Source organism: Lepisosteus oculatus, chromosome 9, assembly GCF_040954835.1.
Source record: "Lepisosteus oculatus isolate fLepOcu1 chromosome 9, fLepOcu1.hap2, whole genome shotgun sequence".
Classification (NCBI taxonomy): domain Eukaryota; kingdom Metazoa; phylum Chordata; class Actinopteri; order Semionotiformes; family Lepisosteidae; genus Lepisosteus; species Lepisosteus oculatus.
In genome coordinates, this window is record NC_090704.1 from 13176993 (window position 1) to 13195937 (window position 18945).

At 35.8% G+C, this 18945-nt stretch overlaps 2 protein-coding genes across 2 annotated transcripts; both read right to left on the reverse strand.

Annotated features, from left to right (window-relative positions):
• Positions 1 to 7350: 7350 nt before the first annotated feature.
• rgs4 (regulator of G protein signaling 4) lies at positions 7351 to 13969 on the reverse strand. Its single transcript, XM_006634935.3, has 5 exons — positions 13824 to 13969; positions 12940 to 13047; positions 12282 to 12343; positions 10274 to 10440; positions 7351 to 9915 (listed from the first exon to the last, which is right to left on the reverse strand). Exons 1-5 carry the CDS (start codon positions 13865 to 13867, stop codon positions 9667 to 9669), a joined length of 630 nt encoding a protein of 209 aa, XP_006634998.1. The 5' UTR covers positions 13868 to 13969; the 3' UTR covers positions 7351 to 9666.
• Positions 13970 to 17930: 3961 nt separating this feature from the next.
• Positions 17931 to 18242, reverse strand: LOC102699233 (histone H4). Its single transcript, XM_015355476.2, has one exon. The coding sequence runs from the start codon at positions 18240 to 18242 to the stop codon at positions 17931 to 17933; it is 312 nt and encodes a 103-aa protein (XP_015210962.2).
• Positions 18243 to 18945: the final 703 nt, after the last annotated feature.

The following is an 18945-nucleotide window of genomic DNA, read 5'->3' on the forward strand; positions in this document are numbered from 1 at the left end:
AGGGGAATCCAGAATAAACGAGGTACGGGGGGGGGGGGGGGGGGGAAGTAAATTAAAAAGTTTAAACTGTAATATTTTTTGTGTATCAAATACATTGTTCTTCCATCTGCCCGCATAGATAATTAAATCTATTATCAGAACGCTCACAACCAAAGTTTATCATTATTCTGAATTTGTGTAGTTTTGTTCTAACACACATTTGCGATAAAAATATCCCTTCATGAAACACACAAGTTTTCCATTTTTTAAACTTTTTAATTTACTGTATAAAGCTAATGAAAAAAGAACACCCTTCTTTCATATCAGCCTAACACTTTCATTCTATGTAAAGATTCTTAGTGAAGGAATTCAATATGAAAAAATCTCACATAAGAAAGAAGAACACAAAACATCTGTAAAATATTTAGATGAATAAATGTGACATACTGTGTTTTTTTAAATATTTTCACTATTTACCACTCAAGATATTGGTTGGTTAAATCAACGTTTCACTGTGGTTACCACAGGTAGACACTACCTGTGTCAACAGGTAGAGGCAGAGTACCTTTTCAATTCAGACTAGCAAACAAACTGTTCATTGTATGGATGGTTAATGGATTGGTTTATGTCTAAAAATGGAAGAGTAGTAGAAGATATGTTAACTGTTGGTGAAGTGACTGGTCATTAGAGCATGTGGCAGTACCGACGCAGTCATCAATGTATCGCTTGTAGAGGTAAGGGATAAAGCCAGTGTTGGAAGTGAAGAAGCATTCTTCTACCCAACCAACAAAAAATATTGGCATAGCTGGGTCCCATTCTGGTGCTCGGGGCATATCTACTAACCTTCTGGTAAAAAAGGTTATTGAATTAGAAGGCATTGAGTGTGAGTACCAATTCCGCAAGACAAAATGGGTGTGATCCGTTGGGTGGATCGAGCCCTGTGTGTTTGTCCAGCGTGTGCTTGAGGGCTGTAAGACCGTCATTGTTTGGAATGACGGTGTAGAAAGATCTGATATCTCAGTTATAATAGTATTTTGTAACCTACTGTACATGTTTCTCTTTAATTACAATTACAATTTTCATTTGAATTGTCATTGCCATTTATGTGAAAAGTAAATCCCCCAAATATTCTATTTTCTGGACCACTTTAGATTTTAGGATCTGAAGTGTGTTAAAATCTACTGAATGAAAAATAAATTGGTCTGCTCTTATGCCTTACAGGGATATTGTAAGAATATAAAAGCCAATATATTGTCCTCTATTTTAACTGTGCTTTGTATTTTAATCTATTTATTTATCTATGTTTCCATTTATAAATAATTGCTTAATGGCAACAGAAAATATTTATATTAATTAGTATGATTAAGGTATCCTTTTTCAAGAAACTAATGAACCATTGTCTTAGGCACAGTTTAGTAAGCCATCATATCATAATTGGTAATTAATTACAAATAATTAAGAATGATTAATTTAATATAAAATAAATGCTCACATGTATTTCTTCTATCTTGAATTTGTATTTATTGTAATCTTTACATTATATTTTGACAAACAAAAACCAACACACTTGCACTGGAACTTGTAGTTGAAGAGCATGGATACATATGGGAAAACTTAACTCATTAAAATACCTTTTTGTTTTGAAATAGCTTGCTCGTAGTTTATAAACAGAAAGCAATGGTGGTGAAATTAATACCACCTATCACAGTGAAGAATTAAAAGCATTCACAATTTTAAAATGTTTTTAGTTAAAGTATATAAAGAATCTGAATTGCCATTATTTCAGTTGCCTGATAATTTTTAATATATTAAAAACCCTTATATTGATTCAAATCAGCCACAGATGTCCTGTGTTTAATGAATACTATTAGTAGTAGTTGCTTTTGGAAACACTCTGGGTGGAATTAATATTCACAGCACAATGTAACATTTCTTCCAGTGTGTATGATAGATATGAAAACACCTGGGGGTATATTTTTTTTTTAACCAAATAGCACATCTGTGATTTTGTCCAAAATTTTATTTTAGCGTTAAAAGTGCCCTCAAGTAATGTATTGCTAACATTTTTAGGTAACATTATAAGGCACAATTTAAAGTGTCTTGTTTGCATGCATTTACTTAGTCCCACATTTTCCTGAAGCTATTAGGTAAAATAATGTAGTTTGCCTTAAGTAAAATGTGTAACATTAAAAAAACAAATTAAATGACAAGACATATACACATTAAGCTTCAGACATTATCTATGAGCATGTTGCTGATAATAGCTGTTGGACAATGAAGAAATTGACGTGTCATTTATTGAAGCTAATATTTATTTTTGCTTTGATAATATTTTTATTTTTAAAGTCATTTTGTTTATAGAGCTGTGATTTTGTTCAGGAGCAATGCCTGTCATATTTTATCTATAGCTGGGTGTTTGGAAAATGGTGATTACAGCTGTAGCAAGATTAAACTAGGCTGCATGTTCATATAGTAGCCAAATAATTCTGGGCCTTAGTATCCTATGCAGAATCATATTCTAGCAAAGACTTAAAAACCTGTAAAGCAAAGAACAGCAAGTAAAACTACGCTTCTATTCACAAATTCATTAAATTTTCCGCTCATGTGTTTAACATCTTCTCTGAAGAGGCTGAAGACACCTCTCCTTGTGCCAACACAGCTTGGCAGATCAAAGAAACATTTTGTTTATTCATTGTACTTTTCGTCTACAAGTAGGTAATTGATGTTTAAAAAAACAATAAATAATAATTGTGGTACACCTAACAAAGTAAATGTTATTTACACTAAATTACATTTTTTTTATTTTCCTTCACTGTAGCCAAATGTTTAGGTTATTAATGTTGTTATCAAGTGTATTGCAATATACTTTTTAAATATTTGCTTACATTTAGAGGCTTGTGTGAATTGAAGGAAACCAGTGCTCCTGGAGTAAACCCACACAAACATGGAGAGAACATACAAACATGTAGGTATTACCGCTGAAATTGAACGCAAGGCCCCAGCACTGCAAGGCAGCCATGTTAACCACCATACAAATTAATCATTCTCAAGAGTCTCCATATTCCATAAATAAGATCACTTTATTGGCCATGTAACAATTTCTTATATTAGGAATTTGTCTCCATGAGACACACAGACAGGGAGAGAAGCTTGGGGTCAGAACGCAGGGTCAGCCATTTATATGGCACAGTTGGGGTTAAAAGCCTTGGTCAGGGGCCCAGCTGAGTGAGATTCCTCTGCTGGCTGCAGGGTACGAACCAGCAGCCTTCCAGCCACAGGTGTAGATCCTTAGTCACAGAGCCACCACACTGTCCCTGAATCCTGACCAGACTACTGTACCTTTCCCATCACTCAGTCCTAACTGCCCTTCACAACAAAGACAGCTGATCAGAAATGGCCACCTTACTTCAGATTAGCTATTGGTGTGGGGTCTATGGGGTCCTCTCCACCATACAGCACTTCAGGCTTTGTTTCCCTAGAAGAGAAGCCTATTCCTCATATAGTGCCATCCAGTCCTTATGAAGCACTACAAGTTTACCACATCTGAGATTGGACAACATGCATTCCTTGCCGGAAAAACAGTAGACCCAGACCCAGGGGCACAGTGTGAAGACTCTGATGACTCCCATACTGTCATCAGACAGGGCAGTAGCATGAGAGGCAACTGTCAGTCCCGAGCCTGCTATTGTTCTGATAACAGGATAGTAAACTGGGTGGTGATTGTTCCACAAATTATCTGTGCTGTATTCAGTTTTACAGAAAGAAAAGCATTATTGGAGTACTCCATAAAGGATGTTCTTAGGCAGCACATGAACTTAAAGACTATAAATATGATATATCCTTCCAAAGTGGGTTTGGCTCATGGGTTCCACACACAGAATTTCATTTCCTTCAAGCTTTCTTTACATATGACAATGTGAAGTCGTGGCTAGAGCTTTGAACATGAGGGTCACAGATTCAAACACCTAACCCTCAGCAAAAAGTAATTAATTCAAATTGCTCCACTTAATGTTTTATTATATAAATGGTAACAGTCTCCCTGTTGTAAATATGAAATTCTCTCACTTAAATTAAACTATTGAATTCTTAATTACATTAACTATATCACATACAACTGTGGACGTGCATTATGTCGTCATCTTTAATTATGTGCTAATTCTTTTTTAACTGTTTTTTATAACAACTGCGATTTTGTAAACAGAACACCTTACAACTCCAACTGTCAGACCTTTTGGATTCCTGCTCTTAACCTTTACCTCATTTTCATTGGAACCAGAGGTAGGCCTCTGAACCTCATGTTATTAATAATGTTTTAAAATTATTTTTAGAGCAGCTGGGAGACTTCTAGTCAGAGCCTCTAGTGGCTAAGTAGTCATATTACCTTGGTGAGATAATATTATTGAAACATTTAAATATTTTTTTTAAATATTAAGTGGTATTTTAATCATAATCTAGTTTCAGATTTCAGTTAAGAAATGGGACTACAACTGATAAAAAAAAACGTTCTTCACCTTTGACTATACTTGTTCCCTGGTCATTGTCTGTAAACCCTCAGAGAATCACTCTCCAACATGAAAATGTATACCATTCTTTATCGCCATGAGCAACATTTGATAGAAAACAAAAATTGTTGTCTTTTTATATGTATAGAAAGATGTTGGAAAATTAGATAATAAACAGTAATAAGTTATAGAAGCAGTGGTATCAGCCTCTTCTGACATCCATAAGCAAATGTAAATTTATTTTGATTTGACAATTGATAATAGGACAAAATACAAACAAAACGGGACTTTTAAAAAGTGAAGAATATTTACAACAGTCACTTAGTCAACTTAGAAAGGCAAAAAACATGTAGGCTTTGGCAATACCAATCTAAACCACTAATGGTTAACTAGGGCACTAAGAGCACTAATCATTTCCTAACAGAGGCTCTTTGGTTTAACTTGCAAACAGACCAAAATGATTTCCTGAATAAAACTCCAGTATCCTATAATCAGATTAAGCCTAAAATATGAGTCATCTTTCTTTTATTTTCTACCCTAACTACGTCTAAGCCTTTCGTGAAAATAGATAATCTCTGTTGTGCTAATATTGTTACACTTCTATCTTTCCTTATTTTCACCAAACAGAGCCAACTGGTGTCTGCACATCCCCCCTGTTTGTCAATGCAATATTAGCCATGGAATGTGGTTATAAAGTATATTGCATATAAAAAATGGTTAGCCCTGCTTGGCTCAGTGGGGAGGTGCTACACCTGCCATTTTGTGCTACCGTATATTGTGTCATATATGTTGCAGTTGAGGTGGCTGGTGGCCACAGTTCTGCCCTGCCTTGGAGACAAGTGATGCAGAACACCTGACTGTAGTTAGAGTTCTCACTGGAGTGGGTGCTCTGAAGATATTTAGTCCCTGCACTGTTTATCCTCGACAGTCTGGCATTGATGGGTCACCATCCAGCGCCCCAGTGGAGCCTTTCTTATTCCTGGTTTCCAGTTCCTTAAGGCTCCGTCTGGGAGTTCTGCTTGCTTCAGCTGTGCTGTCCAGAAGATTCCAGTGTCTGAGAGAGGACTGGAGGTTGGGTCTGAAGCTGGAACCCAACTGCAACAGATGTCTCTGTTGGTCCAGGTGGCACCTGGGAAATTGGTTCCAACCTCTTCGAGGCGTTTCCCTGGAAGACTGCCTTCCAGGAGAATCTGCTGACAGGGCACACCTGGCCTGGTCTGTGGAAAAGACCACCCTGAGGGCATGAGCCTTGAATTGGTCCTCTCCTGTGCCCTTTGTTCGGACCAAACTGGAGTTTCTTGCCCACCCTGAAAGATCGGACCCCTCCGCACTGAGATGCCTACTGGACGAAGCACAATTCTGGACTTTAGTGGCTCATTCACGTCCTGTACCTGTTTTCTCTAGTCTGCCTGAAGCCTGGGTGTCTCCAGGTCTGAAGCACCCTTGTAGCCACTTTTCCCTGGGAACATAGCCACAGGAACCAGCTCAAATCCTGGTGAGAACGGAGTCCCTTGTTTCCGGACCAGTCAGCAGACTTTAGTGGACAGTATTGCCCTTGTTGTCTCTGCTCGAAGTACATACAGTTGTTCACTCCATCTTGACTGTTCTTGGGTTTGTAAAGCCTACAGTAAAGCCTCATTTCCTCAGAGCGTGGCACTCGTCATGGCAAAAAGAAATTATGTTTAACTTTGTTATAAATTATCCATCCATCCATCCATTATCTGACCAGCGTATCCAATAGATGTTGCAGGGGAACCAATGCTTAACCCATCAAGCAACTTGTACAAGGCATGTTACACCCTGGACGGGATGCCAGTCCATCTCAAAGCACCCGCAGACTCAAACACAACTCATACCAGGGTCAACTAACTCTTTCCAGAAGCCAACTAACCTGCCAGTAGGTCTTTGGACAGTGGGAGGAAAACAGAGCACTTGGTGGAAACCCTTGTGGGCACAAGGAGAACATCCAAACTACACCACCATGTCACCTTGTTTTAAATTATAAGGATTTGACATACTGTAATAGTTTTAATGCAACAAATAAGAACAACTGTCAAGGTTAAACGTTTTTAATAGCACAGTTGAATGCTTATCAACAAAACTACAGTAAGTAGTAGTTACAGCATAAATGTGTGCACTTTGTATTGGAAAGATGCATTCACAACTAAATTAACCTTGCAGCTGCTGTTACAGGAATAGAAATAACTTTCATGTGTTTTTTTTTCTGACACAGACTCTTTTTCAAACTGAAAGACACAAGCGTTCATCCAGAAGTCAGATTGCCTTCTTCTCATTCTGCACATCTTACAATAGATGTCCTCCCACTGCTAAATGCAGTGATGAGAAGTATACCATCAAGATGCTAGGCTTCTAGATGCTTCTCATACGTAATTGTTTTATTTAACTGTAATTGTTAGTTTTCTTAAAGCATACTTTGATATACTGTATACAGTAACTGTTTAGATTAGTGGGCTGCTTTGTTTATTCTCATCAGTGGAATAAAATAAACATTGGAAAAGCCAGACTTAACAAAAAGATCATACTTTTTTTTGGTTTTGTTTTTTAACAAGATATGAACACTCTTCCTAAATTACAACATAATACATTTAAAAAGAGTAAATAAAAATAATCTTTAAAACATAATAACAGTCCATATCTTAGGAACAGCAGTCTGGCAAAATGATTAGGGGTTTAGACTGCGGTCTATAAGGTTGGGGGTTCAATTCATGGGTGAGATGCTGTTATTGTACTTTTCAGCAAGGTGCAGTATATTGCTCAAATTGTAAACACAGAATGGTTCGATTAGGTCAACAGTGAGCAAAGTTAAGTCAAGCTAAGTTAGGAAAAAACTCTGCAAACTCACTAAATATCCTGATTCAGAAGAGTTTATTTTCAGATTTTCAAGAGTAGGATCAATATTGCCATTAGAAGCAAAAATGAAAAATAATTAAATATACAGTAGCACCATACAGTGTCTAGGGATAGTTAAAATGAAGACCACAAAAACTATATGAAACAAACTTGGTTTCTTTTGTTTTATAGACAGAAATGGTGTGCCGTGGCTGGAAGACAATTCACACCTGTTGCTAATCAGGGTAGGGCTGAGAAGCTGCATGATCTACTGTACATGTTCATGGTAGTGAGTAAAGATCTGGGGAAAGAGACAAAGACCTGGATATGTGAAAAGAAAGGATTTTAAAGAAAAGAAGAAAGTGGGAAGTGGAGGTTGGATTTAAAAAAACTGAAAAACAATAATTTTACATACTGTTACTTACAGGTCAGAAAAACGATAAGTATGGGTATATGATTTTCTGAAATTCGGACCTTTGCTTGGATTTTTTTTAAATTTGTTATAGCAGTTTTTGCCGGAAGGACATTGAGGCTCTATGACATTAAAAGAAGGAGGAATTAATTTTCGTTTTTATAGGTTCTGTAAATGTTTCAGTGTCTTGCTCCTACATTATGTCTAACTCCTCAGGGGCAGGCTCATAAATTACTCTACTCACTATACAGTATCTCTAAAAGCCTTAATAGTAGAGTATCTGCTTTTTAAAATGTACCTATAAAGAAGTAAACACATACATTTAAACTCTAGCATTTATGCAACCCAAACAACTTCACGGTAGTTGAAGAAGTTCATACCACTGTCACTGCTGCAAGTACATTAAAATCATTTCACTACATCATGTAAAACAAGTTTTAAACAACAAAAGTAGTAGTGAACCTTTGCTTTATCAAACTTTATAAAAAAATAATATATACTATAAAGCTGACAACATCAATCAAATGATGAAATAAGTTATTAAATATTTTTTGTAAGACAAAACATACTATAAATGTAAAATTTTAAAAACATGAAGAACAACTAGTTCATTGTAACCTGACATTCAATTTCATATGTCTGACAATGTATGTGAAATTACTACTATAAATTCAATAATTTCACATCAAGGCTTATATAATGTTATCTAAGACATGCAAGGTAAATAGACATGACATTTTATTTAGCATTTGGATTTTTCTAAAAATTGAAGTACACCCAATTTTAAGTAAAACAATAGAAATATATATTTTTCCAAAACAGTAACCACCAGTTTCATTCCACCATTACAATAATAACTCTTGCAAGAAAGCAATCATCATCATATTTCAGGTTAATTTTGCTTCTTGAATAAGAAATTGATAACGCAAATGACATTTAATGCTAAATTGTTTTTATTTGACCTAAATCACATCTTGTAAAATATTTATTGAACCTTGCAAATAATAATATGGGACATTCCTGTTTGTCTGAAATCTCCAAAATGTAGCACTGTTTCAATTGTCTAGATCAAAACATCTGCATACAATTAGACACTTCTTCCAATCTATACTCAGAGGTTTTAAAAATGCAAAAAAAGTGTTCTTGGTTGTATTCATTTGATGTGATTTTAGTGCCTCTTGGTACTTAAACTAAGTACCTGCACAGACCAGAATGTTTAAACAGACAGACAAGAAGGAAATACAGTCTCATGAAAAGAGTACCAACCGTATATCAAGTACATTAAAACTAAAACGCAGTACAGTAGTTATATAGAGGACCATACAAGGTCTCTTCCCAGCAATGTTTTGAGATAAGTTGTTCTAACCTTTTGTGTTTGTTTTCCACATAAACAAACTGTGCAACATACAGAAGATCTTCTAAAAGTCTAAAACTCACTTGTTGTTCAAGCAAAATCGGTTCTAACACCACATGAAAGCAACAATGGTAAGGAGTTACATTAGGGTTCCTGAGCTGAACTTAAAAATCCCTTCTTGACAAAAGTTCTTGTCAAACTGCCCAGTATGTATACTGTCTCCAAATTGAGTATTTAAAATTTAAAAAAAAATGTAAAAAGTAGTTTAACCTTGTAGTCCGTTAATTGCCCTAATGTTTCAAAAAAAAATCTCAAAAACTGTAAAGTTTTAACTTAACACCAACTTTTATCATGAGTGACTGATGTTCCAAACTTTCCTCAAACTTTAACATTTAGTTTATATTCCTGATAACGCAGTGGAAGAAAAAAAACAATCTGGTCTGTTTTAGAAGTTAACTTTATCGCTTGTTGAATGTCAGCTTAGGAACCCCATCCCCACAGTGAAGTGCCCAATGACATAGCTATGAAAGGTACAGAAAATCTGTTTCAGGTGTTTCAAGCCCAGGTATTTAAGCACATTGTGGAAGAAACAGACTGAAATCAGGAATATGATTTTTCCCTTTCTTTTCCATGCCACAAGAAGTAATGGTTCTAGTCTGCTGAATAAGGTCCTGGTAGTACTTTGACTTCAAGAAACGCCTGTATGAATCTTTTTCCATTAGAAGGAAGATCTTCTTTTGAGCTTCATCAAAGCAAGTAATGTTGGGATCCTCAATATTTTTTCTAGTCTCTTCTCTTGTGGAAGAATCCAAGTTAACCTGAAAAAAAAGAATAATGGGACATATATTGCATCAGGAACCTAACACAATTGACCATGGTATATGTAAATCTGCTGTTATTTTTTATCACAACCAAAAATAATATATCAGGATTAGCAAACACAAAACACACATTTATTTAGGATTCTCACTATATTTAAGCATGATGATACAGCAATTTCCTTTTTAATCTTTGTCTTTAAATTACTATAGTTAATATTTCACTGCAGAATTAAGGTAACAGTTGATTAATGATTCCTTGTTTCCAAAGACTTTTGGTAAGCAATGGACTATTCCGGATTGTGCAATCACTGTATAATAAAGCCAGATTGCTTTGGTTTTTCAGTTGGACACACACCTCTTTTTCAGATTCAACAGCAATATATAGGTCATAAATCTTCTTAGCTTTACTAGCCAGCTTTATTTGGGATGTTGTTTTCTTATATTCCTCGCAGGCCATCCAGAACTCTATGTTTTCATCACTGAATTCAGATTTGAGGAATGTAGTAAAAGCTGCCAGGCCATCTGGAAAAAAAAAGAATTTTCTTCAATTTTATTTAGAATTTCTTTAGCTATTTTACTTGTGTTTATCCTGCTTTGTTAACATTATCCTATTTATGCTTTCCATTAATATGAAATGTAGAAGGCTGCAATATAACATCTTTGCTCTTAGGAAAGCATAAATACTGCAATATCCACGTTTTGTTTTGGGTGGAAAATTAATATTTAAAGTTTACATTTTTGAGAATTACAATACTGTAGCTGCTTTTTAAAAAGCACCATTGGGTTAAAAAACAATCAAAATCACTTAAACCAAAATCGATGTACTGTGCTTCTTGTTTTTTCTTAAGTGAAAGGAGGTCATCAGATCACGGCAAGATACTGTGCAAAAGGAAGGTCAGCATGTGACTTTTTCTCAGGAGGTCGATGTTCCTTAACAGCAGCACCACAGGGCTTATATCTGTAATGTTGCCAAAATAAACTAAGTACTCCTTCTGGGGCCACCCAAGGCTGCTGTAGTACACGTACAACACGTTGAAACCATGAGAACTGAGCACATACAGTACTTAGTTAAGAGGATCCACAGTGAGAAATGAGCTACAGGAAATTGATTTATAATATTGCCTTGATATCCTAACACGCAGACATTACAGTCATTACCCTAAATTAAGAATATCACAGAGGAAATATTAAGAGTCCTGCTATGCCACAGCTTTATTAGGTCCACAGTCATGCTCGATCAGGTCACTCTCTTGCTCTTACCATGTTATATGGACAATACATTTTTTTTAATGTGCATTTTATATGCCTAATAGGCTAAAAGAGATTCAAAATTCAAAACATGAGCCAGTATATAATATATATTATGCTGAGACTTCAATCATGGAAAATAGGATAATATCTAAGAATTTGCATTCTGTTATGCAAAAATTAAAGCAGAATTAACATGCCACATTTACAATGGTAGATTTCTTATTCATTTTGCACTAAAACCAGGCAGGTGGGAAAGGTAAGACCTTAAGCTGCAATAATAATAATATAGATGGGGGTTCTTTTCCTGTTGTATCAAAGCTGATAGCTTCATACCTCACTTATACACTTATAAGTAACTTATACTCTTACAGGTTTAGGCACTCTTACTGCATAAATAGATAACACACTGTCTGGGTAGAATGAAGAGTTTGTCATTTTACAATAATAAACAATTCGATTTTTAAGCAAATGTAGTGCTAAATGCAGTGCACTATATGGATAAAAGTAGTAAAAAATGAGAAAGTAGCAATAGAGACCTATGATTTCAGTTTTTATCATTATCATAAGAGTCCCTTACATTTATTAACCATTTTCCATCCTCATCCTCATCTACCACTGAAGTGCCACATCCCCCTGTCGGAGGTTTGGCTGTCACTGTGTACCAGCAAACCCACACAGCAGATCAGAAGAAGGAGTGAAAAATTGTTTTAGAGATTGTATTAATCTTAGGTATTATTGTATTAATTAGGTAGGCCTAATTGTGCAAGCCAAAAGTGGAATTTAGCCAGGACACTGGGTCTAACACCTCTACTCTGGTATTAAATCTTCTAATCTTCAATGTCTAAGTAGCCAGGACCTTGTTGTAAGGCCATATCCAATGAATATTACCTACTACTGTGTCCCTGTCATTGGTTTGGACAATTTATCGGGCAGCAAAGTTGCCACCTACAAGTCCAGTGACATCAGTTTGAAGTATCCCACTCCATCCTTGTAAAGCTTCTAAGAGCTGACAAGATCAGGCCAGGAGGTAATAACGCTGCCATCAGACTATACAGTGGATAAATGGATACAGTCTGAATTACTCTTCTTTTCACTTTGTTCAAACTACTCACCTTCATTATTCACTAAAGATTCTAAGGATTCTCCCCATTTCTTGGCATCCCCTGGACAGATTCTGTAAAAGATGTTCAATATTGTGTTTATAAGTATTCCATCTACTTTTCACCCAATTACCTAAATCTGATATACTGTCTCTAATGTTGTACCTGATCTTCCTAACAATATTTAGAATTTTGATCCTGAAGGAATTGAAAAATTATAGTGTAAAACATCATTGTGTTTTAATGTACCTTAAATCGATAAGAGTAATCATATCTTTATGGTCCTTACATAGTTACATAGTGGCATACATATTGACTAAAATTTTCTGTATTCAATTTATGTTTTTAACTGCTATTTATCTCATTGAAATTTCAATGCGGAGTTGTACAGTATTTATGTTGCTTTTCTGGTTCCTATAAAATGTATTGCAGATAACACCAGTGATACAACCTGCCACTTGCAAGGTATTAATAAAACGTGTAGGGACAGGAAGGCAGGAAGAAGAGCAGGGAAATTTTATTATATATAATGTATATTGTTTGTGCTATGAAACCATCTGTCTTAAGGAGGTTTATTGCACCTCAGGAGAACTACAATGAATGTTTTTTTTCTTTTATGATAATGGATTGTGCTCCTTTTTTCGTTTACTGGATTTTTTAATATACTCACTTCTTTGGTCCAAAGGATTTCTCCTTTTTGTGGTTAGCATTATTCTGATCAGGCATCAAGTCGGGCTTCTGAAGAAGAAATCCGAAACGATGCTTCATATCTTTTGCACTGGAGAAAAAAAAATGATATAATGCCTGAAAACACATCCAAGGTTTCACATGGAGATGTGAAAATTATATATATATTATATAATGTGAAAGGTACTACTACTAAGTTAAAATCAAGAAAGCATGGCATTTATTCACAATTGAGAACCATTTCTTCAAATCTGTACTTATATTTGTATTCAGATTTAATCACACTATACTGCATTGCAGTATTTTGTTCTTTTTTGAGTATGGAATATTAACTTTCAGAACAATGAGGTACATTTAATTTTTGTTTTCTATCTCTGCTTATATATTCATAAACTTGGTCAGTACAAAGACAACCAATTTCAGATAACAGCATGCAAAACATTTAAACAGTGTTCTTAACTCTAAATCATTAAATCAATATTCCATTGAACACCACAGCAATCTACAGGGTTAATGCATAATGGCAGATCTTTTCAAAAGGTTGCAACATGTATGTGTTCTTTAAATAAAACAAAGCATTTTAAAGTTGTTAAGTTCTTACACAAATATTCATAATTAGCTTACCTCTCATCATCAGTCTCTTAAATGAGGTACAGTTATTTTCAATTTCACAAGTATTTCAAGGAGAAAATACTTCTTTAAAGTACAATAAATTGTTCAGTACTTTTTTTCACATATAGTACTGTAAACTCAGAATGACAATGTTTGAAAAATATATTTTACAGTCTAAATTGTATCAATGGTATTCAATTCCATTAGAGATGCTAGCTAAAAAAAACGTATTTTATGACAATTAAATTTTCATACCTTTTCAAACATGTTGCAGGAAGCGCTGCAAGTCCCTTGCACATTTTGACTTTGGGTTACAATTCCAGCAGAAAAGAGGAATGAACGTTAATCTTTGCCTTCTCTTGCGTACTGCTGAGCAGGGTGTCTCTCAATGCTTAACTGCACTTCCCTCTGCCAGTTTAGGTTTTATAGCTCTGTAGTCTCTGGGGTCAGATGGCCAGCCAATCATCAGTGTTCTCTTTAAACAGCTGTCTGCTGCCTGCAGTTGGGAAGACTGCAAAGGATAGAAAAAATGAAATAAAATAATATACCCAACTTAACAAAGCACAGCTGTCTTGTGTTTAGACCATACACCATAGATGACAACAGGACAATCTGTTTGATCTGTTGTATTTTTTTTTCTGTGACAACTAGTGAAACCAGAAGCTAAAGAGGAAAATTGTTCCCAAAGGATCGATAAAAAGTTAACAGCCTAAAGATGACAGAAAGAAGGTAGTGCCCTGTTCACGAAGCTAGCAGTTAAGCCCAACTAAACCTTATTTATTGTTTTACATGACCATTTTAGTTAGAATAATACCATTATGGCAACTTTTTTTTTATTTTTAAGGCACCCTTAAAATTAGTTTTCACTCCATGCACATAGCCTTACATACCGTTGATAACTACATGCATAGAATTTATATTTTCCACATATTTGCAAACGTTTTCTCAAGGTGCTCCAGTTTCCTTTCAGAATCCAAAGCCATGCTAGTAATTTAATTGATTTCTGTAAAACTGGCCCTGTGGTGAGTGTGCCTGTTAGTGTCTGTGTGTGCCCTACAACAGACTGAAATGTAATCCAGGCTATATCCAGGTTTGCACTCATTGCTTGCCCGGTTATGCTGCAGCTCTCCTACAACCCTGTACTGGGTAAAGTGGTTGGAAAATGAACAGATTTATTTGAAAAAATAGAAGTCAGGTATGCCTGTTGTAGGTGATAACTCTTCAGAAAAAAATATTTTTTTCAAATCTTAAGCGACTTACTTTTTTAGTTAAACAACATCAATTCAGTATTAAATCAGATCACATCTTGTAGTATCTTGTTTTTTTATTTTATGTGTAGTACAGTCTCTGATATTTCACTAGAAAATAATATGCAGTATTAATTGTTTACACAATTACTTATCAACCATTTCCATTGGACTATAAATCAAATTTGTACTTATTTGTTCATTAGATGGTCAATTTGAATTTTTGTTCTGAAATTAAATTAATTTACAAGCATCTGTCATTTGATGAAAACATGGGTCAAACAGAAGCAGCATGTCACATCAGTATTTGCTTAAAATTACTCCCTGTGTTCCTGTTTTGTTCATGTTCTTAAACTAAGATTTCCACTGAGTTATAAAATGAGCAAAGAATAGGGTAGTCTACCACATATTTGTGATAGTGCTCTAATAGTGTACTTTTTCCAACACACATACTGTACATTTAACCTACAGAGAATAACATTACAAATAATATAGGTCAGCTCTGCTTAGATATCCCTTTCATGAAATACAGCTGTTTGATGTAACAATATCATGGGATCAATTTTGACCTTTTGTGACAAGTACTGGGATTGCAGTTGATCTAAATGTTTTGTGTTAGGATTAAGTATTGTCTTAGAAGATACTGCAAAGTCTGGCCATGAAGAATAAAGAAGGCCATTTTTAGAAGAATAAAGACACTGGAAATATATTAACTAGTGAGCTCAACTAGAATGCCAAATGGCTTCATAATTCAAAATTGTTCTGAGACAGGTAAAATTCCTTTATCCTCAGCCACAGTCTCATAAATCATAACAATGAGCACAGATTGTGAGAATTTCTTATTAATTTCTTTGACCCATTGGCTGACATCAACTCTGGCCATCAGAACTTTAATAGAATCAGACTAACTCTCTAGTGCTGAGTGGTATTGAGATACCTGGGTGAGGAAACAAGAGTCTGGCTGTTGTCTGACAAGACAACTGGAATCTTCCCACTAGGTGAATTGAGCTAAGGTATTTCTGCATAGGCTGTGATAGAACAACATAATTGAGTACAGATCTACCAATTACAAATATCTGAGAAGATATTAAATGACAAAATCAGACAGCTATCGAAGTGTGGTAGAATTATTATTTTTTTTTAATTGAGAGCATGTTGAAAAAGCCTGACCTGTCCATATTATCCAATTATCTTGGAGCTCAGTAGCTGCTTCATTTCCTAGATTCTAACAGTTTATTTCATGCACACTAATAAGTATGACAGTCACGAATGACCCACTGAAGAAATGGGAGGATGAATCCTATGCAGTACCTAAGGGACTAGGCGAGAGACTAAGTCCGAGTCGAGAGCCGAAGTTCGTAGAAAAAGGTAGCAGAGTAGGTTTCCAATCCAAAAGAGGGCAAGGGTGACGTCGTAGTCGAAAAGGCAGTTCCGTGATCAAAAGGTGAAGGTCAATCAAGAAGGCTTCCAAATCCAAAGGGACAAGACAGTAGACGTAGCCAAAGGTGAGCCAAAGCCAAGCTAGGTAACAAAGAGCAAGAAGGAAACAAAAACTGAGGCAAGTTAGGTATACAAAAGAACAACCAATACCAGGCTAAGATCAGAGGGTTCAGAGTACGTTTAAGTACTGTGCAAGGAAGAAGGTGCGTTGATTGAAGAAGTGTCGTGGTTGGCCGATTTGCAGGGGCGGTGTCGTTTGGCAGAAGTGCCCAGGGCTGGAGTGTAATTAGTGCGGCTGCGTTTGCGAGAATGTGCTGAGTAGAGGGCATGACAGACAGAGTGGATCGGTTATGTAAATTGATGCAAAAATCAAATCAAGAAGCATATATCAAATCCAAAATTCATGCTAAAACCAGTAAAAATCAATAGGCTGTTCTCCTGTAGGAAAAACAATAGACAAATTGTCCACTCGGTACTACAGGAATTTAATTAGGGAAATTGCCCATCCTTTTTGCTAAGAGAAAGTAAAGTCTTGTGTATAACAACACTGATATACGTAGAAGTGTATTAGAGCATTACTAATAATTAGTAAATATCTACATATATCTCATTCTTTTTTAAATGCATTTAATCTTTATGCATGAGACAACTATTTTGTTTTATTTATTGTAAATATGCAAAACATAATAAAAGTATTTAAAGTTTGCAACATATTAATCAGACTGACTTATACAATTGAGTTTTTACAGCTAATGAGCATATTTTAATTTCTGATATTTTATAGTTCAATGGAATTGAACTTCAATTTGATAAATAAACAAGTTGAATTGTGTGAAACAAAGTGTGGCCTAGATATCCACTAGTGACTCAGCAGTGGGTACTGATCAGCACACTAAATGAGGATCAACAAGCATTTCCTTAGGGAACATTTTCAACCCGGGACATGACAAATAGAAAACCTGAATTACTAACAAGCAGCAGCTGTGACCAGATTTTGCTTTTGTTTCTGAAGTTCCAATGTTCCACTGTGTTGTTTTGATTCATTACAAGGTATTAACAGGCACGTTAGTAGCATATACTTTAAATGCTGAATCACAGCACTTGTCTGTATTAGCCAGGAAACGTAATGACCTCCCTTGGCTTTGGATATTTCCACATTATTTGCTGCAGCAGACAGCATATTGAGTTTTTATACTGCAAGGGCACTGATGAAACCCGGGATAACAATTAAAATGTTCTTCTTAGAAACTAATAAATTCACATTTTGAATCCAAGCTCTTCTAATTAACAGTGTTATAATAATAAACAGCGTAAACGTATAATAAACAGCATAAACAGCGTTAACGAAGGGTGTACTGTGCTTTTTTTTTAAATGGATTTAACAATGGGTCCTTATTATTGTTCTTTATTATATTATTGTAAATAGTGGACTTGAAGATTCCAGTTATAGAAATTGCAGGTTTTTTACTGGCTAACAGAAGCAAATATGAGCTTAATTTTTCATTTCACCATTACAAGCATTTAAGATTTTGTGGTGCACAAAGTTTGTAGCACAAACGTTTTCATGAGGTTAAGAGAAATTATACCGTGTCGTGTCCACAACTGGTAACTTGAAGAAGTCAAGTTTTGGGTTTATACGTCGGGGTCTGGTCCGGCAGTGAAGCTCCGCTCCTGTTTAGCCTCCGAAGCCGTACAGGGTGCGGCCCTGGCGCTTCAGCGCATACACCACGTCCATGGCAGTGATGGTCTTCCTCTTGGCATGCTCGGTGTAGGTGACGGCGTCGCGGATAACGTTCTCCAGGAACACTTTCAGCACCCCACAGGTCTCCTCGTAGATAAGCCTGGAGATCCGCTTCACTCCACCACTGTGAGCCAGGCGGCGAATGGCGGGCTTGGTGATTCCCTGGATGTTGTCTCGGAGAACCTTGCGGTGACGCTTAGCGCCTCCTTTCCCGAGTCCCTTTCCGCCTTTGCCTCTTCCAGCCATCTTCAAGTTACCAGTTGTGAACACGATACACACATCCAGGTGGATGCTGCACATTGGTGGTGGTGGAGGGGAGTCCCCATTACCTTTAAAGCGCTTTGAGTGGAGTGTCCAGAAAAGCGCTATATAAGTGTAAGCAATTATTATTATTATTATTATTATTATTATTATTATTATTATTATTATTATTATTATTATTATTATGCTGTCAAATATTGGTATCCCATAAACTACTGTCATTCTTGACGATATAACACAGTTTCCTAATGAGTTAGAAATTTGTGATGCGCTGACATTTTCATAATAGAGATGTTTCACAGAGTCTTCAATATCCATGGCAATGAACAACCATCAGGGCTAGGAGGTAACAATGCTACCTACTGCCTCACCATGGCACCCCACTCTATTGTAAATTATTAATTTATTTAACCATGTACATCAGTTGAGAACAAGCTTTCATTTACAGTGGTGACCTGAATGTCTGTGTACAGCAGGGCATTTGTTGGAGTACCCTGTTTTAAAGTGTAGATGAAGCATCTCACTTGGGATTTGAACACTTGAACTGTCTACTCAGGAGTCTTAAGTCCTAATCACTACTCTGTATCAACACCTGTATTGCTATGGATAGGCATTTTGGATAGTGTCTAAATGTTTTGGTCTCATTTGAATTAATTAATTATTAATGACTGACCATGATACACTTAGG

Coding starts and splice junctions, on each gene's coding strand:
- LOC102699233 (XM_015355476.2), bottom strand. CDS start 18,242: ATGGCTGGAAGAGGCAAAGGCGGAAAGGGACTCGGGAAAGGAGGCGCT.
- rgs4 (XM_006634935.3), bottom strand. CDS start 13,867: ATGTGCAAGGGACTTGCAGCGCTTCCTGCAACATGTTTGAAAAG. Junction 13,048..13,823: donor CCTGCAACATGTTTGAAAAG/GTATGAAAATTT, acceptor TTTTTTCTCCAG/TGCAAAAGATATGAAGCATC. Junction 9,916..10,273: donor CTGTTGAATCTGAAAAAGAG/GTGTGTGTCCAA, acceptor CTTTTTTTTCAG/GTTAACTTGGATTCTTCCAC.